At 44.1% G+C, this 24406-nt stretch overlaps 1 protein-coding gene across 2 annotated transcripts; it reads right to left on the minus strand.

Annotated features, from left to right (window-relative positions):
• Positions 1–112: 112 nt before the first annotated feature.
• LOC133453136 (collagen alpha-2(VI) chain-like) lies at positions 113–21573 on the minus strand. Of its 2 annotated transcripts, XM_061733020.1 has the most exons (32): positions 21392–21573; positions 18541–18632; positions 18326–18426; positions 13662–13805; positions 13190–13549; positions 13089–13109; positions 12920–12985; positions 12737–12835; positions 12625–12651; positions 12479–12505; positions 12338–12382; positions 12166–12219; positions 12007–12069; positions 11858–11920; positions 11701–11754; positions 11577–11612; positions 11417–11479; positions 11239–11301; positions 11093–11155; positions 10951–11013; positions 10799–10849; positions 10631–10729; positions 10489–10551; positions 10357–10392; positions 10218–10263; positions 9715–9867; positions 9529–9623; positions 7109–7290; positions 6818–6996; positions 6696–6734; positions 4007–4350; positions 113–1181 (listed from the first exon to the last, which is right to left on the minus strand). In XM_061733020.1, exons 2-32 carry the CDS (start codon positions 18614–18616, stop codon positions 912–914), a joined length of 3045 nt encoding a protein of 1014 aa, XP_061589004.1. In that variant the 5' UTR covers positions 18617–18632; positions 21392–21573; the 3' UTR covers positions 113–911. The 2 variants fall into 2 exon arrangements, with proteins under 2 accessions (XP_061589004.1, XP_061589005.1); XM_061733021.1 differs by lacking the exons at positions 113–1181; positions 4007–4350 and adding an exon at positions 4440–5730.
• Between the last annotated feature and the right edge of the window lie 2833 nt (positions 21574–24406).

Raw genomic sequence — 24406 nt, forward strand, 5'->3', positions numbered from 1 at the left:
GCTCTTTTTGTTGTTGATTGTATCACAATGATGTGATTGTTCATCAGCTAGAGGAGACAGGAACACACGGCGGAAGCATGCGCTACATGTACTGCAAACACAAGGCACAATGTCGGAGGAGGGGTCTCAACATTAAGCTTTATTGGAACTTAATGTGTACAGATTTGGTTCCTTCATGGTTCTGACCACAGTACATGTGTGAGCCTGCAGGAGATGTCTGTGCTCGACAGGTGGAGGTGTGTCGTGTCCTCCCAGGAGGAGACGGCCTTCCATGTTTTTATGTCCTGAACAAGCTCGGAGAATTACAGCATCACAGGATGTAAAAGTCACTTTTCACTGCTGCTCAGACGGCTTTTTATCTATTTTAGCACCGTAATGTACGAATGACTGTGTGTGTGTGTGTGTGTGTGTGTGTGTGTTTGTCTGTGTGTGTGTGTGAGAGAGAAACAGAAAAAAGAGGAAGAAATTTGTTTCTGGAAACTGAAAACAATTATGAAAAAAATAAGAAAGACAAAACAAAGACAAATAAAAAACCTATATTTTGTTACGTACACATTCAGTATTCATAAAATCTCTCTATCTGAGTGTCTTTGATTAGAAGTGCTGACGATATGTTTGGAGTGTCTTTGTGTGCATGTGTGTGTGTGTGTGTGTGTGTGTGTGTGTGTGTCTGTGTGTGTTGGGGGGTGGGGAGTGTCCTGCATGGTTATTTTGTTTTTTGTAAACACATTCTCATCCACAACAACAGGAAATGCAGCATCTCAGTGCCTTCCATCCAGGAATGATAATGATCCCGGAGGTGTGTGTGGTGCCCCCGTGTGTGTGCGTGCATGTGTGTGTATGTGTACGTGGAAGTAGCTGGCCCTTCTGTCGTTCTACAGCTTCTAACTCTAGAGCGTTTTAGTTCCTCACTAGCATATCCAGCGGACGAAGCGCTCGAAGAAGGACGGCTTGTTGAGCATGGCGTAGTCCTCCCCCCTGAAGACGGCCGACGCGTCCCCCAGGGTCACCCTGTGCAGGACCTCGTCGTCCGTGTCGCCGCCGATGGCGATCACCGTGGGGATGCCGCCCACCCTCTTCATGGCGCTCACGCCCTCCTCCAGCTGCTCGCTGGACGTGATGCCGTCGGTGATGAACACGAAGGACACCTCGGCGTTACGGCGGGACAAGCGCTCGCCGCTCTGCACAGAGGAGAGGAGCATTTCAGCCTCAGGAAACATCAGGAGTGGAACAATATATCGTGCCACGAAATTTCGCGATACAAAAACGTCACGATACGTGTCGTGGAGGTGACAAACTGTATCTGATATTGGGTTACTAATATTAATCTATTGTGTTTACTAGTAAATAGGGGTGCAACGATACACTAATCTCACGATACGGTACAATACACGATACTGAGGTCACAATAACGATACGATATTATAGCAGTATTCTTTAAACAACCTTGAATGAGGAACATATGACTGGAAAAAATGGTCTTTTATTTGAAAGACACTAAATACAAAACAATACTGTGCGTTTGCTCTATTGTTCCAGTTTGTAATGCTTTATAACTGTTTAAGTTTTAAAGAGAAAGCCAGGCCAAACATTTTCCACAAACTGAACTAAAAGTAAATGTCAGGTTTGCATTATGATCTTCACTTTCATACAAGTACAAATATTTAGACACAAACTGAATAGTTTCTCTCATGTATGATTTAACTTTTTTCTTTTCCAGAAATTTAACAACTAAAATTAAATAAATAAATAAATAAATAAATAAATAAATAAAAGTAAATAAATACATACAATTTTACATCATAAAAAAGATTGATTCATGCTCACCTTATAAGTGTAAGAGGAGATTTATTTTTGTTAAGGTTATTTTGGTAATTCAGGGTTCATTATTTTATAAATCTATTCTTTATATTCTGATGTAAATCAGGGACTATAATGACACTAGTCAGTTTATCTGTAGTGATTAGTCTGTTTTAGATTGGGCGGAGTGATACGCCACAGTACGGCACTAGGTGCTGTGTTGATGTTCTAAAATCCTACACTGTTGAGGGACATTAAAGTACACTGGAACTCAGCAGAAGTTGTCCCCGTGTTTATCCTACTCACCACCCCAAAAAGGTTTAATTTAATAAGGTAAGGCTTAACTCTACACCAGCCTTACATCAGTAAAAGTTCAGAGCTCAAAACCCCCAAGAGTCCCGTGATCGGGACCAAAACGGTACTAGTTTCTTCTGAGCGGAGGAAGATTTTGGTCCGCGGGTCGAGTCTTTCAAATAAAAGACAATTTTTTCCAGTCATATGTTCCTCATTAAAGGTTGTTAAAAAAATACTGCTATAATATCGTATCGTTATCGTGACCTCAATATCGTGTATCGTTACACCCCTAGGAAACATGCACATGTAAACACTTAGCAGCACCAGGCCAACGGGGGACATCTTTACTTGGGTTTTGTGTTGATTGTATAATTAGATATGAAGTTATCAGACATCTTGTTCGAGCTTAGAAACTTCCGACATCACCTCTGGGCGCAGGCTGGTTATTTCCTGGGAAAGGACCTTATTTGCATGTTTGGTGAGAGCTGACCAGCAGAATGAGCTGCGGGACTCTAGTGTCCCAGGATCACACCACAAAAGCACTTTTCTTTAGGTACGCCTTGGGTTACAGTTTTCTCAGACCAATTATCTGACAAGCCCAGCAAAAACATGTGGAAGCACTGCATCACAGGATGTTTGTGCAGCTGTTTTATTTTAGATAAAAAAGGAAAAATTATGAATCAATGAACCAAAAAAATAAATAAAATCAGCTTGAGAATTCTTTTAAACTTGAAACCACTAATGAAGAACAATATGCTTCATGGAGCAGATTCCAGCGCACATACGGCGGTGGACAGATGTTTTCCAGGAGGGTTGGGAGCATACAATCATCATAAATAGAACTGAATTCTGTTTCCTGGACACGGCCCTGAGCGGATTTACCACTCTTGTGAAAGTGAAACGTTTCCAAAATGACAACTTACACCAAAGGAATAACTGCCGTCTACGCTGGTCGTTCAACTGGAACGCAATCCACTTTCACTCCACTAGGGGGGGTTTTTACCTGCCGTTGTTCATGTAATAATTGCTCGGGGGTTTATGTTCTGGGTCTCTGGAAAGATCCTAGAGACAACTTCTGTTGTACGACAGAGTATTAGGGCTAAATTAAGAAAAAAAAATGGAAATTACGAAAATAAAGTCATAATAATATGAGAATAAAGTCGTAAAATTACGAGAATAAAGTCATAATGTTAGGAGAATAAAGTCGTAATATTACGAGAATAAAGTCGTAATATTCTGAGAATAAAGTCGTAATATTACGGGGATAAAGTCGTTATATTAAATATATTATAAATATATAAATATAACTTCACAAGATGCTCAATATTCCTCATTTTAACACAGGGAGAAGATGCTCTTCCTGTTATCTCATAAATTACCACTTTATTCTCGTAATATTACGACTTTATTCTCATAACGTTACGACTTTATTCTCGTAACGTTACGACTTTATTCTCGTAACATTACGACTTTATTCTCGTAACATTACGACTTTATTCTCATAATATTACGCTTTTATTCTCATAACGTTACGACTTTATTCTCGTAACGTTACGACTTTATTCTCGTAACGTTACGACTTTATTCTCGTAACATTACGACTTTATTCTCATAATATTATGACTTTATTCTCATAATATTACGACTTTATTCTCATAATATTACGACTTTATTCTCGCAACATTATGACTTTATTCTTGTAATTTTATGTAGGAACCCTGCCACACTACTGGTAAAGCACTACCGCTTTTGTCCAAAGGAGCCGCCAAACTCAACAAAAGCTGAAAGTTACATTGTGCTGCTTTAAATAAATAAATAAAAGGGTTATTGACTGCATGTAAACGTAGTGACAGATGCTCTGCGGTGCTTCGCCGCAGCAGAATGAAAGGCTTGAGTTAGGACTGTGCATTACCGATGGTGTCCGGCCGATCACCACATTGTTGACAGCATAGATGATGGCGCTGCCCAAAGCAGAAGAGGAATCCATGTAGTTGACTTTTGCCATCATATCGGAGATGACAGAGAGCTCGTGCGTGAGCGGGAACTCCACCCGTTGCTCCGCGGGGCTACCGTACTGCACCACGGCCAAGCGGGCGTTCTTCTCGTCCGCCGGGCCGTTGGCCAGGACCAGGCGACGGGCCACGTTCTCCATGAACTCTTTGGCCCTGCGGTGGTTCTCCAGGCCCATCCTCTCAGAACCATCCAGCATGAAAACCACGTCCACCGGCCGCTGGACACAGCTAGCCACGGCAGGCTCTGGAACAGATACATATACATACAGAGCAGGGTGTTCATGAGCTGCAGCTGGACGGCAGATGTTCACAAGGTCCGAGCCAAGGCAATAAACCCCAAGCAAAACATTCTGTAAGAGGGCATAACTCCATACATGCTCGCAGTGGTCAAGCCCAGGAGAGGAAATCACACAGATTATCATTGGCCACATCAAAACAGAGCTGTTTGGGTTTGCTCTACCATTTTATTATCGTGAATAAAAACTTGAATATGTTCCATTTTATACAAATAAATGAGATTGTTCACATCAGATATTTCCAGTAACAGAGCTGATAACATGACAGCGGGTTAAACCCACAAAGTGGTCATTTTCTCACCAGTCACCCAACTTTACAAGCCAAGCCGCATGCAGAAAAACATGCACCAGCCAAGGGTAAACACACATTTCCATGATCGTAACTGCCAAGTGAGTCAGCCATAGATCCATCTGGCTCAAGTGCTGAATGCTGTGATCTGCGTTTAACTAGTTATTTTCCACATGTAATAGCCTCTAACCAACATGATTTGTTCACAAGGCAAAGAAGTAAAAGGTCGTAACCATGGCTATGTGCAAAACAGCAAAAAAAAATAATCCCAGAATTATTCAGCAATCTCATGACTCACAGTGGAAATGGGGCTTCATCACAGAGCTACTGTACGAGAGCAACATAAATGGCTCTATAGTTGAATCCGGCTCAAATAAGTGTCGTCCACTTTCCATTTCAACGGAAAGTCGTCTTCCACTGAGGTGGAAGAAGTGATATGTATTTGTCATTCACATGTTTCTAAGAGACAGGACTCTATGTTGACTCAAAACAATTCCACATAGCATGAATCAGCATTCTGGCTTTTTGTCCATCATAAATGCTCCACACTTACTGCTGCTCTCAAAGCTAATGACAGAACCAGCTTCGTGTCATGCAACTCTTTTGCATTAGCCCAAATGTGTATTGCACTTGCACAGTTAAAAAACAAATGAAAGTTAAATGCCCGCTATCATAACAAAATATATTCTATGTCCAGCAGAAAGCTTGTTTATTGGCATCCATAATGGCGAGGTAGCATGGTTAGCATAGTAGCACTAGCAAAGGCCGAGGGCCTTTTCTGGGTCTCCCAAAAGGTCTCCATAGACAAATCTGAAGGAGTCGATGAACAGCTGTGTCCACTGCTGCCTGTCCGTCCCCTGGGTGAGCTTGGCCCTCTGGGCCGTGTAGGCCATGGTGGCAATGCCAACCCCGTACTCCTGCTCGTTCAGGCCGCTCATCAGGTTGGCCACACCCTCCAAAGAGGTGGGGACCAATGAGGGGCCTTCCTCAGCCAGTGGCCTCCAGGAGGGCGGGGCTTCGCCCTCACTCATGCCCCCTCCTGCAACGAGTGGGTGGAATCAAATTGTGGGCAGGGTCCCACAGACTCATCAAAACAGCCAATCATGACGTTGGAGGCACGCCGCGTTGCTCTAAAACAGGGGTCGGCAACCCGCATGTGGCTCTTTGGCGCCGCCCTAGTGGCTCCTGGAGCTTTTTCAGAAATGTTTGACCTTTTTTTCCCTTTTTTCTTCTTTTTTTTCCTTTTTTTCTTCTTTTTCTTTTTTTCCTTTTTTCTTCGTTTTTTTCTTTTTTTCCTTTTCCTTTTTAATCTCGACATTTTGACTTTTTTCTCGAAATTTCGACTTTTTTCTCGACATTTCGACTTTTTTTTCGACATTTCGCCTTTTCTCTCAAAATTGTACTTCAACATTAATCTTGACATTTCGACTTTTTTCTCGACATTTCGACTTTTTTCTCGAAATTTCGACTTTTTTCTCGACATTTTGACTTGTTTCTCGAAGTGCATAATGAAAAAAAAAATCTTCCCCCAGTTCTAACTAATATAGATACATGCAGCGTGTTGTCTTCATTCTAAGGCTTATATACAAGACTTTTCATTTTTTGGGGCTCCAGACATTTGTTTTTTGTGTTTTTGGTCCAGTATGGCTCTTTCAACATTTTGGGTTGCCGACCCCTGCTCTAAAAGGTTAGTTTGATCTTAACGGCTAACAGACCCATGATTTAACAACAAGTTACAATGGATCTACATCTTAACATGGTTAAAAAGGCATCTACTTTTCATAAACTAAATATATGGGCACTGATTGAAAAAAAATTAGGTTGAAACTCTGTCCTCAAAAGCACTCAGAGCAAAAACAGGTTTCTGCCCCTAAAGTCTGAAAAGAGGAACTATAAGGATTTCAATTGAAGCTTACTGACCGCTAATAAAGCTGAAACACCAAACCTGAATAAATTACACAACCCAGCCATCAGAAGATTATCTCCAAGGTTTGAAAATCTTACCTGATTTACAAGGAAGATCTGGGCATATGATGAGAGGATCTAGCAAAGAGAGAGACCGTGTGAGACAAGGCTGCTAAGAGAAAATGCTGCACATAAAAACGGTTCCTGCCATTTGAGTTTACCAGGGCAGAGCACGGCCTCGATCTTGTCAATGAACTCCTCGGCCACGAGGTCTGCAAAGCGTCTCATTCCCATCACCCTGCCGTCTTTCTGGCAGGCGATGCTCTTCAGACTCTCGTTCTCCTCGATCTGCTCGAACATGTCTCCGATACCGATGGCGCTCACGTCGACGGTGGGATCTCTGTTCATACGCAGCAGTGCACACCGAGACAATCGTAAGAACTGAGACAAAAACTTTTCCTTTTGATACTAATTGTAGTCCCAAATCAACAAAAATACGGCGGCAGCGGCACCTGCACAGGTAAGTGAGCAGAGAGTCGTCGTCTCTGGGGTCAAAGCGCCCGTCGGTGATGACGACAACAGTAATGTTTGCCTTGGCTCGTCGGCTGTCCCTGATCAGGTTGTCGTAGGCGTATTTCAGAGCAGAGGGAGTCCACGTCCCTCCGGCGATCCACTCCAAACGCTTCACCGCTTCCTGAAAACAAGGGTTGCGTTACAGACAGAACTCGAGTTGTAAAAAGAAATCAGGGGGGATGGTGGATTTGATCATATGGGGACAGATAATTTGTGCTGATTACAAATAATATAATATATTACAAATAATAGCAGTGACCAAAACACCTGCAGAAATACTGCAGGAATGACATAGCAGCAGTTAAATGCAGCCTTCTGTAAGCTTTAAATATCCACTGGGCTTACATCAAATACATCAAAACACACCAATAAAAAACACTTTTCTGAACTTATCAATATGACTCTGTCCTTCACAGGATAAGTAAAATGGATCACTGCAAAAACTCACAATCTTAACAAGAATATTTGTCTTATTTCTAATGTCTCATTTTAGTAAAAAAAAATCTCATTACTCTTAAAACAAGACTCATCACTGGAAAAAACAACAATTTTCACCTGTTTCAAGTACATTTTCACTTGAAATAAGTAGAAAAATCTGCCATTTTTTTTGCTTGTAATAAGAAGATAAATCTTGTCCCACTGGCAGATTTTCCTACTTATTTCAAGTGAAAATTTACTTGAAACAGGTGAAAATTGTCAAATAAGTTATTGTTCTGGTGTTATTTTTCTGGTGATGACTCTAAATGTTGAAATAGCAGTAAAACCACATTCATTGATGAAATGACATAAGGGATGGAAAGGGGGGATGGCAGTTTTACTATGATTTGGATGATTTGGACCGTTTTTATTTCAGGGGGGATGATTTGGACCGTTTTTATTTCAGGGGGGGATGATTTGGACCGTTTTTATTTCAGGGGGGATGATTTGGACCGTTTTTATTTCAGGGGGGATGCCGTCCCCCCTCATACCCCCTCAACTCCAGTACTGGATACAGACTGGGAGGAAAACAGGAGGAACTTGACTCCAGAACGTCTTCAAAATACTTCTAGATTTTGAGGACTAAAAGTGGCTCTAGAAAAAGTAGACGTGGCGGTAAATTTTGCCACTAGTTTTAAATGTTGTTAAAACTAGCATGTTTGCACCAAATGGCTTTAAAGTGAAATTTTTAATTCATGGACTTCGGTGGGACTTGAAGCTTGTAATTAAATTGTACATCCAAATTATAGTTGCTCCACCCTGCGTAATGTATCATGCAGCAGGTCGCCAACAACGCATCACAAAAAGCGTATAGCTGATGGTTGCTACGCTAAATTACACAAATAGTATCAAAAGTCCTTTTCCGGATGATCTCCCTTGCGTACAGTATTTACTGTGACTGAGTGGAAGGTTTCAGGCGGTCATTGTTTTTACAGCGTGTTAAACAGAGGCGCCATAGCTAGCACACTAGCCAATAGCATTAGCAACCGCTACTGCGGTCATAGTAAAATCAGTTATGATATTAAACTGTCGGCAAAAATCAAGGTAAAAAATGACAAATAAACAGAAATATGAGAAATCTGAACCCTGCTACGAACGAGCTGATTTTACAAACCTCCATCTCGGTACATTAACTAACTATTGACCCTCGTGCTGTCTTCAGGTCAAGGAAGGAGGAAGGGAAGAAGGGAAGAAAGAAGGAAGGAAGGAAGGAAAGAAGGAAGGAAGGGAGGAAAGAAGGAAGGAAAGAAGGAAGGAAGGGAGGAAAGAAGGGAGGAAAGAAGGGAGGAAAGAAGGAAGGGAGGAAAGGAGAAAACAAGGAAAGAATTACGAGGGGAGGAAAGAAGGAAGGAAGGGAGAAGGAAGGAGAGAGCAGGAGGAAAGAAGGAACAGGAGAATTAGGTCATTTTGACCCAAATACAGTACAAGCGTTAATGAGCCCTGTTTGTTTCCAAATGGCATTGATATATCAGAACCTTCAACCCAGGGGGCATTGATGTCTCATCTATCTATGTATCATCTATCAAACTAGAGCAAAAGGTGAATTTGCAGGGGGATATCTTCAGCTGCACAACATTTGGTATTCCTGCATATTTCTGACAGGACCACTGTTTCTTAACATAAAACACCCTACAGTGTTAAAATTACCTACAATTTTGATGAATCTAAGAAAACATAAAATAGCTTTTGTCTGTACCAGGTTAGTTTAAGCCTGGTCTCCATTAAATAAAACCTAGCGAGGGAGCCCATGGATCCTCCGTTCGTATCAGATTACACTCACAAATGTCAGGTTTACTCGATGAAACGTGGAGAACGAAACATCCGTGGTTAATTTACACTTTGATGCTGTATATGTTTGTTTATTTCTGTGTGTTGGCGAGACCTTGAAAGCAGTCAGCGAGTCGATCTTGGAGTCGTTGAGGTTGATTGCCTGGAAGGTCCCACTGTGGCTGTACTGAACAACTCCAACCCTTGTGCCTGGAGAAATGAAGAGACTGTGTGTGTACTCTTAATTTGGCTGTAATTGTGACCGTTTTGGGATTCCGCAGTGCACACTTCACAAATCTACCTGTCTCTGACTTAGGATCTTTGGCAAAGGAGCCCAGTCTGTTGATGGTGTTGATGACAAAGTTCTTCTCCAGCGTGAAGTTGGTGAGACCAACGGACTCCGAGCTGTCAATGACAAACACGATGTCCAGGGCTCCGCAACGTTTCTCACAATCTGCAATACAAACGCACATTGTAAGGCAAGGCAAGGCAAGGCAAGGCAAGGCAAGGCAAGGCAAGGCAAGGCAAGGTTATTTATATCACACAACTCAACAACAAGGTGATTCTAAGTGTTCTGCAGGGAATTTAAAACCTCACATAGTAGAAATAAAGAGCTAGGCATGTGGAGCATACTGTACAGTAGAAGCTGAACGCAGCTTCTCCACATCTGGTTCTGACTCTAGGTACTGATAAAAAAACGGATCCAGATGACCTGAGGGCTCTGGAAGGTTTATACTGGGTGAAGGATTAGAGATTCCATGAGTGTATCTTTAAATGTGGTGGTACGATGATAAGTAACCTCACCACAGCAGCCACACGTCTCCCTGATGTAGTTCATTACATCACATTCCTACGGATGAAACACACCAATGCATAATGACATTAGTCAATTCCGCTGTGTGTTTTTGCTAAAACTACGAAAACGGTGATGAAGTATTCTCACCGTGAGGCCAGGATCTCCCTCTGGACCCGGATATCCCTGTGGGGGAACAGGACATTCAGATTCACTGCTCTGCGTTGCTGTTTCTGGGACTGCCATCAGATAATACCATTTGGTGTAATTTTGCACATTTACCTCTCGTCCAGGATCTCCTCTGGTTCCTCTTGGTCCAGGCTCCCCCTCCGGGCCTGGTTCACCCTGTTATGAGCAAAATACATTACTCACTTTTAACAAGAAGTGAGAGGATAGCGACATCTACAAACAAGGAATAACTTACCGGCTCTCCTGGAGTTCCTTTATTTCCTGGGTCGCCCTTTTGACCGCAGTCTCCTCTGCTGCCGCGAGACCCACGGTTGCCCTTTCCGCCCTTATCACCCTAAAGACCAGCTGGAGTCAGCTAAGCGCATCTCAATAATCTGAAGGAAGATAGTGTGGTATTTCTTACCGATTCACCTCTTCGTCCAGGATAGCTAAAGCCAGGTCTTCCAACATCTCCCTGAGGAGACAAAGCAAAGAGTCACGATGGAGAACTGCAGCTGGAGACCCCAAAACCGGGGACGCAGTGACCACTTACATGGACCAGGCACACACACTAACCTTTGGTCCACGTGTTCCAGACTCTCCTCTTGGTCCAGGATCACCAGGGTCCCCTCTGGTGCCCTGAAGTTAAAACAGTGTTGAAGCAACGTGTATCTTTGGAGAACCTTGTGACGACTCTCACGTGTCATTTTTAACCTACATTTTTCCCGCCGTCTCCTGTTGTACCTGGTGATCCCCGGGGTCCTGGCAAGCCATTGTCTCCCTGTTGACACCAAAGAATGTTGAAAAAGGTTCGTCTTATGACCACATACTGTAAGGATAACATGATCAAACTTTTCTTCACACCTTTGTCCCTTTGTTTCCTGATTCACCTGAAAGTCCTCTCAAGCCCTCTGGGCCCATCTCGCCCTGTTACACACAAACACCCTGTTACTGTCCCAATAACGGCATCAAGACTGGAGGAAAACAAGTTGAGCATGTACAGATTCATGTACGTTTCAGACTCGTGCCATTATGTACTCACTTTGTCTCCCTTGCCGCCGTCGGCCCCTTGCGCTCCCTTCGGCCCAAAGTCTCCTCTCCTCCCCTAGAAAACAGCAACCGTTGAGTCCCCCAGAAAACATAAAGACTGAACTATAAAGATGTGAAAGGAAGTTGGCTGCGAGTGACTCGGGTGTTCTTACTTGTTCGCCTCTGTTTCCTGGACGTCCAGGGATACCCTATGAAACAGCAACACACACACAGATGAGCTAGATGCAAACGAGTGACCATGTTTGTCAATGTATTGTTCTATGCTATGTGTCTCACGGGGTTTCCGTTTAGTCCAGGACGCCCAGGGGATCCAGAACTTCCATCTTCTCCCTGCAGATCAAACACACGGGTTTCTTTTTTTTTCTCCAGTAAAATTTGACAAAGACCACAAGCCTCCAGTCCAGCTGTCCTGGTCTCTTGAATACCGGTTTACCTTCGGTCCAGGCTCTCCAACTGGGCCAACGGGGCCAGATCTTCCAGGGCGTCCAGGGTCCCCCTGCAGATAATTAAGCGATTAAAATGGATCGAGAATAGATGTTGGCTTAGTTCTTACTGTAACAGCAGGTGGTGAAGAGAGTAGACCTTGTCTCCATCAGCTCCCCCAAGGCCAGGCTCTCCAACGTCTCCAGGGTGACCGTCAGGACCCTGCAAGCCATTTAATACAGCCCATAAATACCCCAAGGCACCCCAATATCAAGGCACGGTGTTCCAGTAGGTCTGAATGATTGATGACCATCCTACCCTGTCGCCGGAGTCTCCTTTGCAGCCCGGAGCACCAATCCGTCCAATTTTACCCTGAGACCAAGAAAACAATGAACATGATTACATCTTGTACTCTGACAGAATGCCTCGCGCCATTTTTAGAAGAGAGGTTCCCCATCGTGCAGGAAGAAAGCGCTTCCCTTTATTGTACCTTCTGTCCGTCTGTCCCGTTGCGCCCTGCGACGCCAGCCACACCCTAACAACAACATAAAAAAGGTCAGGAAAACCATATGTAATAATTAACGGATTAAAAAAATAATAAAATCCCCAAAAAGAATGAAAAAACACCAACCTTCTTCCCCTGAGTTCCCAGCTCTCCCTGCAGGCAGACGGATGATCAGTTAATGCTTATCGATCGAGTTTCAACCACTTTTAAATCATTCATGTATAAATGGCGAACATCTCCATCAGTACAAGAAGATACTGCAGAGGCCTCACCTTTTCGCCGTGCTGACCTGGTAATCCCTACAAGACAGGAGAAGAAGAAAATCACCAAACGTCGCCTTAAACGGTGTTAATGTTCGTCGGGTTGGACAGGAGCGCCTCTTACTTTAATGCCCGGCTGACCAATAGGACCTTCGATGCCTGGGTCTCCCGGGCGACCCTGTTGTCCTTTTGGTCCTGGATTACCCATGTCTCCTTTAGCTCCCTGCAGGCAACAAGTTGAAAGGAGAAGACGTCAGCGAGCGTGAAAAGCCTTCCCTCGTTGGGCCGGACCACCAATGTGACTCACCTTCTGTCCTCTTTGGCCTTTAGGACCTGCCTGACCTTCCGTCTCCAGACAGGAGACTTTGTAACACTGCGTCATGCAGAATATGAAGAAAGAAAGTCAGTAGTTACACAGAAGAGTAGCTGGCCGATCATTTGTTGGTGATAATATATGAAACCCAACTCTGACTCACCTCTGCAAAGGCTATATGTTTCTGCAGAGACAAAAGGAATATAGTGAGAGCAGGCGGGGGGGGCAGCAGCATGTTTGAGATCCGTGTAAGTCAGTCATTACCATGGACTTGATGATGCGGTCGATGGTCTCTGTGTGTATTCTGGGTCTGCCCTGGGTCAGATCCACGGCCATGAACTCGTCCCTGAAGACTGAGGCTGGGAAGCTGGCGATCTCCTTCAGTCCCGTCTCATCGATGTTTGCAGAGGCTGCCACCACGAACATGCGGATGCCCTTCTCGCGGACCTCGTCGGCCGACACCTTCATTCCCCCGCACGGGCTTCCGGTCACGTGGCCATCGGTGATGACCACGGCGAAGCGGAGCGCCGCGGGGTTGGAGGAGCGAAGGATCTCCTCGGACATGGCTCTGAGGGCACAGTCGGTGTAGGTGCCCTTGCCCAAATATTTGATTGCCCTGAGACCCTGCACAAAAAAAACCAGACAGATCTCACTCATGATTCCTGATAATAATAATAGTGTCTGTGTGTGTGTGTGTGTGTGTGTGTGTGTGTGTGTGTGTGTGTGTGAGACTCACACTGATGAAATCGCTCTTGGATGCAAAGGGACTGAAGATCTTTTGCGTCTGGGAGAAGTGCAGACCCCCAATCCTCCAGTTGATCTTGACGACGCCCCTGAGTTCTTCATCCTCCAATCGGCTTACAAACTGCTCTGTGAATGTCTGCAACCACCACACAAGATACGTAATTAGCGGTTGGATGTGCTGGTTGGGTCCTGAGGAGGACGGATGTCCAGTGTCTTCACCTGAAGACGGTCAGAGCAGAGCTGGACCATGCAGCAGTGTTTGGGCCAGAGATGAGCAAGTAAACAATAAAACCTGGTACATGCTGTTCAAATCCGTGACAAATGAAAGATCTTGCTAACTCCACCATACCGCTCCACCTGTCCACCTGTGTACCTGTCCACCTGTGTACCTGTCCACCTGTGTACCTGTCCACCTGTGTACTTGTGTACCTGTCCACCTGTGTACCTGTCCACCTGTGTACCTGTGTACCTGTCCACCTGTGTACCTGTCCACCTGTGTACCTGTCCACCTGTGTACCTGTCCACCTGTCCACCTGTGTACCTGTCCACCTGTCCACCTGTGTACCTGTCCACCTGTGTACCTGTCCACCTGTCCACCTGTGTACCTGTCCACCTGTCCACCTGTGTACCTGTCCACCTGTGTACCTGTCCACCTGTGTACCTGTCCACCTGTGTACCTGTCCACCTGTCCACCTGTGTACCTGTCCACCTGTCCACCTGTGTACCTGTCCACCTGTCCACCTGTGTACCTGTCCACCTGTGTACCTGTCCACCTGTGTACCTGTCCACCTGTCCACCTGTGTACCTGTCCACCTGTGTACCTGTCCACCTGTCCACCTGTGTACCTGTCCACCTGTCCACCTGTCCACCTGTGTACCTGTCCACCTGTGTACCTGTCCACCTGTGTACCTGTCCACCTGTCCACCTGTGTACCTGTCCACCTGTGTACCTGTCCACCTGTGTACCTGCCCACCTGTGTACCTGTCCACCTGTCCACCTGTGTACCTGTCCACCTGTGTACCTGTCCACCTGTGTACCTGTCCACCTGTGTACCTGCCCACCTGTGTACCTGTGTACCTGTCCACCTGTGTACCTGTCCACCTGTCCACCTGTGTACCTGTCCACCTGTGTACCTGTCCACCTGTGTACCTGCCCACCTGTGTACCTGTCCACCTGTCCACCTGTGTACCTGTCCACCTGTGTACCTGTCCACCTGTGTACCTGTTCACCTGTGTACCTGTCCACCTGTCCACCTGTGTACCTGTCCACCTGTCCACCTGTGTACCTGTCCACCTGTGTACCTGTCCACCTGTGTACCTGTGTACCTGTCCACCTGTGCACCTGTCCACCTGTGTACCTGTCCACCTGTCCACCTGTGTACCTGTGTACCTGTCCACCTGTGTACCTGTCCACCTGTGTACTGCAGGTCCTAACCATTTACATCCACTTGGCAAGAACATTTGACTCTCGTGACCACTAGGGGGCGCCCAAGAGGGAAAAAAATACAATTATTACCTTTATTACATTATCAAAGTTATGTTATTGTACAAAGACACAATAATTAATATTATTACATAAACAATATTATGTTAAGAGACTAGAGTAGACTACTGTTGGCATATTGAGCGGCGGCAGTAGCTCAGGTGGTAGAGCGGGTCGTCCAATGATTGGAAGGTCGGCGGTTCAAATCCCGCTCTGTCCCAGTTTGCTGTCGTAGTGTCCTTGGGCAAGACACCTTACCCACCTTGCCCCGTGTGATTGTGTATGAATGTGTATGAATGTTGGTGGTGGTCGGAGGGGCCGTTTGGCGCGATATGGCAGCCACGCTTTTGTCAGTCTGCCCCAGGGCAGCTGTGGCTACAGATGTAGTTTACCACCACTGGTGAGGATGTGAATGAATGAATAATGATTTCTGTAAAGCTCTGGGTGTCTTGAAGGGCGCTATATAAATCCAAGTCATTATTATTATTATTATTGACACTTTAAATATTAAGTGTAAATCAACCCCAGGCTGCTCTTGTAGCTGAATTTGCTCCATTTCAGATTAAAAACCATAGATGGTAAAAACCTGCCAGGCTGACAGTAGGATGATGAAACAACTCTGCTGCAACTGTGCAGCTCTGTGACCTTTGACCTGTTGCTTCTCTGTGTGGCCAGTAGGGGACGTTGCTGACTTTATAAATATTAATAGAAAGATTTTTCTGCAAGTTTGTTAATCTGTTGTAGTTTCCATGGTCTTAATCACTGTGGATTACAATCTAACTACAACAAAAAGTTCTTACATCTAGTTTTACAAGTGTATTTGTAATGACAGGGAAGAACATGAAATAAGTTTATAGTGAGTGTGTGAATGATCAATAATCAGTATTATTGGCAGTAATAGAATGATCAATAATCAGTATTATTGGCAGGAATAGAATGATCAATAATCAGTATTATTAGCAGTAATAGAATGATCAATAATCAGTATTATTGGCAGTAATAGAAAGATCAATAATCAGCATTATTGGCAGTAATAGAGGGCCCCATGGAGGCTTGGACCGGCCCTGATAAAGGCAACTCGCAAACAGAAAAAGTAAAGTTAGACATTAAAAAATAGATTAAGTGATTAAAAAACATAATGCGCAATATATGTCTGTCATTAATTAATGGCAATTAAGGCACTAATTTGACACCCCTAGAAAATGTATTAAAAAAATGAGGATTTCTGCGTTTTATTTCATATGCTGGGCTTTAAAGCATCAATGCCGCCACACTGTCACCCTCACAAACCGTTCAAGGGTGTCATTCACCCACGACTGAGAATTTTAAGACACATTGTTGGCCACCTGGGACAGCGGTCAGTTGTGAGTGGCTCTGAGCCCAGTTCCTCAGCTTATTGACCCATTTTAAATAGTTACTAGGAAATGAGTATTCAGAAAAAGAAATCCACATGTTACTTCAGTGGACATCTGTAACGTCTACACTTCAGAAATGAACCATCTGATTTAGATAAATTAACTTTCCTTTTATACATTTTAAGGTTCTCTTATTATGGTAGTTTTCAATTGTCTTAACGGTCTCGGGCCTTCTTATCTGTCTGATCTGCTTTTATCCTGTAAACCCTGGCGGACCCTGAGCTCCTCCGGCACCGGCCTTTTAATCATTCCCAAAGTTAGAACCATGAGGCATCATCTCACTACTACGGCCCACGTGTGTGGAACAGCCTGCCGGAGAACGTCAGGGCCTGTCCATGCTTTTAAAAGCTCAAGACTCACCTTTTTAATTCGGCTTTTAGCTGATTCCTTTTAGTCTTTCTTGTATACTCTTGTTTTAACTAGCTGTTCTTGTTGTTTTAACACAGGTCTTATGCTCTTATGGTTTTAAGTTGTTCTTACGTTTGTTTTAGCAGGTCTTGCGTTCTAGACCTACTCTTAGGATTTTATGTCATACTTTTAAACTCTTTCAGTGTGTATTTTGGTGCGCGCTCCCAGCATGACTTTGCCGGCACCCGTGTAGTAGGTGTAGTCTTGCTTCTGTCGTCGTCCCTTATCTTGAAATATGTCCACCCTGCTGACGTCCTGCTGGCACTAATTGTCACTATCTTGCCTGAAACGGAACTGCCATTCTCACTCAAGAGTATCACTCTATATAACCGGACTGTAACAATGGGATTGTTTATGTTCTTCTTCTTCTTCTTCTTCTCTATTTTATTGGCGGAGGGCAACCAACTTTAAGGTGCATACCGCCACCTACTGTACAAGAGTGTGTAACATCATTTCATTTAGCCTGTTTCTAAATTCTATTTGATTGTTTATGTTGTTTCACACGGACGCCTTCAGGTGAAGCACCGCACATGCTCAGTTGATGTACCTACGACGAGACAGCGTGGAGGAAAGCCCCGCCGGCTGAGTTATGTTTAAAATTTAATTTCTTTTGTGGTAGAAGTATTGGATCGGTACTCGGTATCGGCGAGTACACAAATTAAAATACTCGTACTCGGTGTGAAAAAAATGGTATCGGGGCATCCCTAATTACCGTATTTTCTGGACTATAAGCCGCTACTTTTTCCATAGGTTTTCAACCATGCGGATCATACAAAGGTGCAGCTATTCTGTGGATTTTTCTTCCACCACTCGGGGAGCTCTAACCGGAATTAGAATCAACACTAAGACAAAATAAATGCAAAGAAGAAAAGGCTACTTTTCTTTAGCAGATAGAAGTAGGTAGAAGCAGATTTCAAACAGATAAATAAATAGTATTTATTTTCTCTTGGTTCTGTCCCGTTTTAATCAGCAAAGTTGCTGCCGTGTTAAAAGACACTGTTAGGAAAGATCTATTTAGGTACAAACATGTACATCATTTACAGTTCTAAATCCTTCTGTACATGTAGTTAATATCTAATCTAACAAAATAAATATCTGCGGCTTGCATATGTTTTTTTTTTAAATAGAGCGGGTGCGGCTTATATGCAGGTGCAGCTTATAGTCCAGAAAATATGGTAAGTTTTATGTAAAGCGCTTTGCGTTGCATTTTTATTTGTATGAAAAGCGCTAAACAAATAAAGATTGAATTGATTTGATTTGATTTGATTTGAAATATGCCACCAATTGTATATCACGGCCACTTTCTCTGGCTGCTGTGAAAGAAGGTCCATAAAAGAGTAAGTTAGTGAACCTTGATGCTCTCCACCAGCGCTCCGGGGGGCGACTCCTGCAGGGCGATGGTCTCCGACGTGTCTATGGTGAAGTACAGGTCTATGGCACAGTCGTTCTTGGCTGCGGGGACACACAGAGACACATGTTCACAGCTGGGAGGAGAGGACAGGATGGGCAGGAGGCACGCGTCCTGGAGGTGACGCTGCGTAGCGGCTCATTGTCGGTGTCGCTCACCGCTGCACTCGGCCTTCTGACCCCGGGTCACGGCTCCCAGCAGGAGGCACAGCAGCACGGACTCCAACCGCAGCATCTTCTCCTTCTCCAGGCTGACGGACCAACGACACACACCACAAACAGCAACGGGGTGCTCAGTCATTCCTCTTAACCTTTTATTGCACAACTGAGTAACTGAGTTAGGAAAAACTAGAGGCATACAAGCAAAAGTTTCAAGCCATAATAAAGAAAGAAAGTGTAATAGATTTGTCATCTTGCATGAGGATGAAATGCTCAATATTCGTTTTTAATAGTTTTCACAGCATTTCACGTTAAATGTTCTTCATGCAAATGTCTTACTGTTGTCTTGGGAGAAAGAGGATGCTGCACATTTAAGTGAAAGGTTTGGTAAGATCACAATAGACAAAGCGATAAGTTGACGGCGGAAGTGTAGAGGTGTAGAGTAAGTGTAGAGGTGTAGAGTAAGTGTAGAGGTGTAGAGTAAGTGTAGAGGTGGGTGATATTTTACCGTTCACGATTTACCATCAAAAAATTCCCCACGGTAAAAATGTGTCATCTCGCGGTAAAAATGATACATTTCAAGCTGATTTATGGTTCTGAATTAAATCCACGCACAACGTACGGGAAGGAAGGAAGGAAGGAAGGAAGGAAGGAAGGAAGGAAGGAAGGAAAGAAAGAAAGAAGGATAAATTCCCGTTGATACGTGTGATACGTGTGTAACAAACATGGCGGATCTGAGTCATTAGTTTTGCAGTACAGGTGTAACTCATTTAATTGGTTTTTATTAATTCAATGTAATTGTTGTAGTTTAGTAGCATTTAGTATCTTTTAGAGCAGTGATTTGGGGGCTCCAAAGACTGAATGTGGTGATAGATTTATAGTTACAAAGGTGGAGTTGAATTGGTATTTTTACAAACCATGCTCACAACCACACTCACGCTCACACCTACGGGCAATTTAGAATCACCAATTAACCTAATTTTTAAAGTCAGTGATGGTAAATGTCACCCCCCTCCCAGCTGACGCAGTTTCATCCAATCAGAGCAGAGCAGCCACAGGGCAACGCTACAGCTGTTCTGTGTGTCCAGTTAAAGTTTCACCCAACGGTCCAAAGTGGACGATTATGGACCTGGTTCTTTGAAAATGACCATAAGTGTAAATATAAGTAATAAGAGCCAACAGGCTCCCCAGAAAACTGCTACAGGACGGAGGGGCGTTGGTTCAGGCCTTCCGGGTGGGCTGGGCTGAGTTCCTGTTGGAGCCCGTTACACTCGGAACGCTGCTATTGGCTGAGCGGAGACACAACACTGCAGAGCCATAGCAACACGCAGCATAACGTTGGTACGTCTGTCCCTCTGCAGGACCGTCTCAGAAAATTAGAATACTGTGATGAAGTTCTTTATTTTCTGTAATGCAATTAAATAAGATATTTGAGTTTTCTTAAGCTGTAAACCATGATCAGCAATATTAAAATAATAAAAGGCTTGCAATATTTCAGTCTATTTGTAATGAATCCAGAATGTATGACATTTTTGTTTTTGTAATTGCATTACAGAAAATCACAATATTCTAATTTTCTGAGACAGTCCTGGGCAAGTGAAATACGACTGATGTCCACCACAGGATACTGACTTTGAACAGAAAAATGAAACTATTCTTGAGAAAAGAAGAACTATATCCTTGAGAAAATTAATGTCAGGGTTTGAGATTTCCTGTTTTATTTTGAAGCCCATGTCTTTGTGTTTCAGTTCTGGTTTGACCTTCCTGTTTCCCATCTGCCCTGATCGTCTGCACCTCTGTCTCGTTAACCTTTGTGTATATCTAGTCTTGTCTTTCATCCCTCCATGTTTTCCTTGTCAGTTTTTTTCGTAGTTCTTGATTCATGTTTATATTCTGGTTTCTGGATCCTGCTCAGCAGCGTTTTCGGTTTTGTTTGAGTTCATAAATCACAGTTTTTGAGAACTCCTGCCTCCTGCTCTCCTGCATCTGGGTCCTACTACAACCTCCCTGACAGTTAAATGCAGTACCATTTTTGCTGACAGTCCCTACATTGAAAAAAAAATGTAAATGCATATAACACATGGAAACTAGTTTCTGGTCAAATCAAATCCAAGAATTGAAATCCAATCCAAGCCTGGTCCTGCTCAAGGTTTCTTCCCTCCTAGAGGGGAGTTTTTCTTGCTACTGTTTGGCTTAAGGTTTTTCTCCCACTAGGGGAGTTTTTACCTGCCATTGTTTATGTAATAATTGCTCGGGGGTTTATGTTCATGTTCTGGATCTCTGGAAAGCGTCTAGAGACAACTTCTGTTGTATTAGACGCTATATAAATAAAACTGAATTGAATCCAATTAAAGGAAATCATTAGAGCCATCACTTCCCAGTCTCCTATAATTAGCCCGCCGTGCATTTGATTGGCAGCAGGATTTTCTGTGGCTCCCTCCGGCGGACAGGCTGCGAACACGCACGGAGAGTCGCTCCTGCAGAACCCCCCACTCCCACTCCCCACTCCCACTCCACGGTCCCCGCAGGACACAGTGGGGGACCCACGGCTTTCCATCACTGCACAGGTGAATTTCATGCAACATCCACGGAGATGACAGACAGTGCATCACAAGAACATACAAGTCCATGTTCTAAAGTCTCCCCTTTTCCCTCAGAGCGCAGGAGCCAATCCGAACTTTGTGGAGACAGTAGTTTGGTTTGGGTGAGAAAAAACAACCACCGCAAGTTTAAGGGTGAATAAGAAACAGAAACAGACAGGATCAAAGAGGGAAACTGACACAAAAAGGGAGAAAAAGCAACAAGGGTGGAAATGGTGAGTGGAATTGTTGTGCGTAAAAGCGCAGCTTACCCGAACCCTTTTGCAATCTCAGACTTGGTAAACAGCTACTCCTCAGGTGATTATGCCCTCATCTCCACGAGACAGAATATTAGAGAGAAAAAGGGGCCGTGGAGGGAGAAACCGGGGAAGAAAGCCCTGGATGCGCGTTCCCGTCCCGCAGAAGATCCGTCCGGGTCCAGCCCCAGCGCCAAGCCCTGGTCCCTCCTCCCCGGCGCGCTCCCGCGCCCCAGAGCGCATCGGTGCGCGCTCCCGCGCCTCAGTGCGCCTCAGTGCGCGCGGCCGTCCGCGTGGGGGCGCCGTGGGCCCTCGGAAACCCGCGTGCGCGCGTGCGTGTGCCAGTGGTTCCATGCGCAGGGGCGGTTCCTCCAAAACGGGTTCCTAGGGGGGGAAAAGGGGGCCATTACAGGACTTTATTAGAATAGAATACAATAGAATACAATAGAATAAACTTTATTGATCCCCCAGAGGGGAAATTCACGTGTGCAGCAGCAAACACACACACACTCGACCATTTTTACAAAATATACATGAAAGTATGAAAAGGTATGAAAAAGTATATCCTAAAAAAATAACCAATAAATAGCTAAGTAATTAAAAAGAGCAATATAAAAAATTAGCAATGTACAAAAGAAGTACTTAACCCGAGAAAAACGAATAATATATACATGTGTAAAGAGACAAATGATAATTAATTAATGAATTAATTAGAATTATATTATTGTAGTATACAGGTTCAGAAATACTTCTTATTTTATTTTCTAACTTGTCTGCATATGTATTCATGGTAAATACCTAAGGCATATATATATATATATATATATATATATATATATATATATATATATATATATATATATATATATATATATATATATATATTCATTATTAGGCTCAGAAATACTTAAAGAAACACCTACTGATATGCATTTGATGCCCAAATGATTTGTGATGAAACACATAACTGACGATAGAATCTGTGACCGGCAAGTTTCCGTCCCCCTCTCCCCCCTCATGGCCCTGCATGGCCCATGCGTCAGAAAAGTAGGGCACTAAAAAGGGTAACTGGAAACCCCGTTTCCACGCGCGTGAACCTACACAGCGCCATGTCCGTCCAGCATCCTCGGATGCGACCCATCCGGGGACGGGGGCCCCGGGCGGAACACATGAGCCAGCAGCACACATGCACCCCAGATCGGGCGCTTATGGCACGTCTGCAGTTGATCTCAAACATGTGGAGGGGCAGAACGAAACAGAGACGCACGAAGGGGAACCAACCCCCCCCCATATCCACCGACACACTCACATGAACCGGCCCTTGAGTTTCTGGAGGTCTGCTTGTAATTAACAGACACGGCGCGAGGAGTTTACAACCGGTGTAAACACTTGCAGCTTGGCCGTGAGTCTGTTCTCCATGTTTATACCTTTGTAGGTGCTCCAGCCCCCCATTACTGTATTTGTATACGCTCAAGTGTTTGGTTGGTGGGAGGTCTGTTTTCACCGGGAGGTTACGTTTCTACATATACAGGCATGAATGTATTACACTGTTACACTATTACTCACCTAATTGTAGCATCGCTGATTGTGCAGAAATGTCGCTGACAGGCCATTATTACAGAACAGACGATTAGACTGAACTAACAAACAAACAAGAAGACAACGAGACCATATCAGGCAGTAGACGGCTCCTCTGGAACTCAACGCAGATGTTTGTGCAACCTCAGAAAACCAGTGCCTCTGGTTTTTTTTAACTTCATTTGAAGGTATTGTGCACTTTTGGAAGTGGGTTGACATCAGTCAGCATTTATCCAGCGAGGACATGAGAAGAAGAAGCGCGTGAGACAGAGAGGAGGACGAGCAGGACGAGCAGGAGGAGCAGGAGGAGACGGCCAGCTGCTGACCAGAGCCATTACTCTCAATCCTCTCTCCGTCTTGGCCCAGGACGACTTTTTCCTTAAAAAGAGAAGAGCCAAGCAGCAGAGTAATGAGTCTGTGTGTGTGTGTGTGTGGGAGCGGGGTGGGGGGGTGAGGGTGTTCTGGTCTCTCTTAAAACTCTGACTCATAGAATAGGAATGACCTTCCTCCCAAAAAAAAGAGTGCACCAGTCTCTGTATTTCTCTCTCCGCCTCATTTTTTCTGGTTTTCTGTCTTTCTCTCACACACATCCCCTTTATTTTATTTCTTCTTTTTTTTTCAATTTCTTCCACATGGGGTTGAAAGAGCAGTTCAGTCTGGGGGGATGTCTGCATAATCATTTCCATAATCAGAAAGAGCTTCAATCTGCAAAAATAGCCCTTACCCCCTCCCCCTCCCCTCCCCCACTGTTCCACAGAAGATGCTCAAATGGGTTCGTTTGTCCACATCGTTCACACATCGTTCACATATCGTTCACATATCCACCAACGTCCAGGCCAAGAGATGACAGATGTCCCTTAATGAAGTTCTCTCCTCTACTAATACACATCTATCTTTTCCCTGTTATGCAGATGATGTGCAGATCTATGTTCCACTGAAGCCCAGAGACAGCGGTGCACGGCGTTTCCAGAACTCCCTGCACTCAAACCAGGACCAGACAGAGAGCGTTGTGTTAGGGGACACTGTGACGACCAGCTTTGGTGCCTTGTCCTTGTCTTTTAGTGATTTTTGAATTAAATTTGACAAACAAGTTGATAACGTTGATAGGGCAAGTTTTTATCAGTTAAGCCTCCTTGCTAAAGTAAAATATTTTTCTAAATTGTCACGACCTGGAGAAAGCTGTTCACACTCTAATCAGCTCCAGATTAGACTATCTGCAATTTACGCACTATCTCTGACCTGGGCCTTTTTAAATGAAGGCTTAAACCCTATTTATGGCTTTTAATACCCAGTAGTGTGGTGACACTTTTTATTCTTTTTATTATTTTTTATACTATTTTATTTTTTGCTCTGTCTCATGATTGTACAGGACTGTCTCAGAAAATTAGTGTAATGCAATTACAAAAACAAAAATGTCATACATTCTGGATTCATTACAAATCAACTGAAATA

The sequence above is a fragment of the Cololabis saira genome, chromosome 10, assembly GCF_033807715.1.
Source record: "Cololabis saira isolate AMF1-May2022 chromosome 10, fColSai1.1, whole genome shotgun sequence".
Taxonomy (NCBI): Eukaryota; Metazoa; Chordata; class Actinopteri; order Beloniformes; family Belonidae; genus Cololabis; species Cololabis saira.

What these genes read in the sequence shown, in the direction of transcription:
- LOC133453136 (XM_061733020.1), bottom strand. Translation starts at nt 18,616, where the DNA reads ATGCTGCGGTTGGAGTCCGTGCTGCTGTGCCTCCTGCTGGGAGCCGTG. An exon ending in TGGGAACTCAGGGGAAGAAG is followed by an intron (nt 12,383 to 12,478) that starts GTTGGTGTTTTT and finishes TGTTGTTGTTAG; the next exon opens with GGTGTGGCTGGCGTCGCAGG. An exon ending in AGATCTTCCTTGTAAATCAG is followed by an intron (nt 4,351 to 6,695) that starts GTAAGATTTTCA and finishes TATCTGTTCCAG; the next exon opens with AGCCTGCCGTGGCTAGCTGT.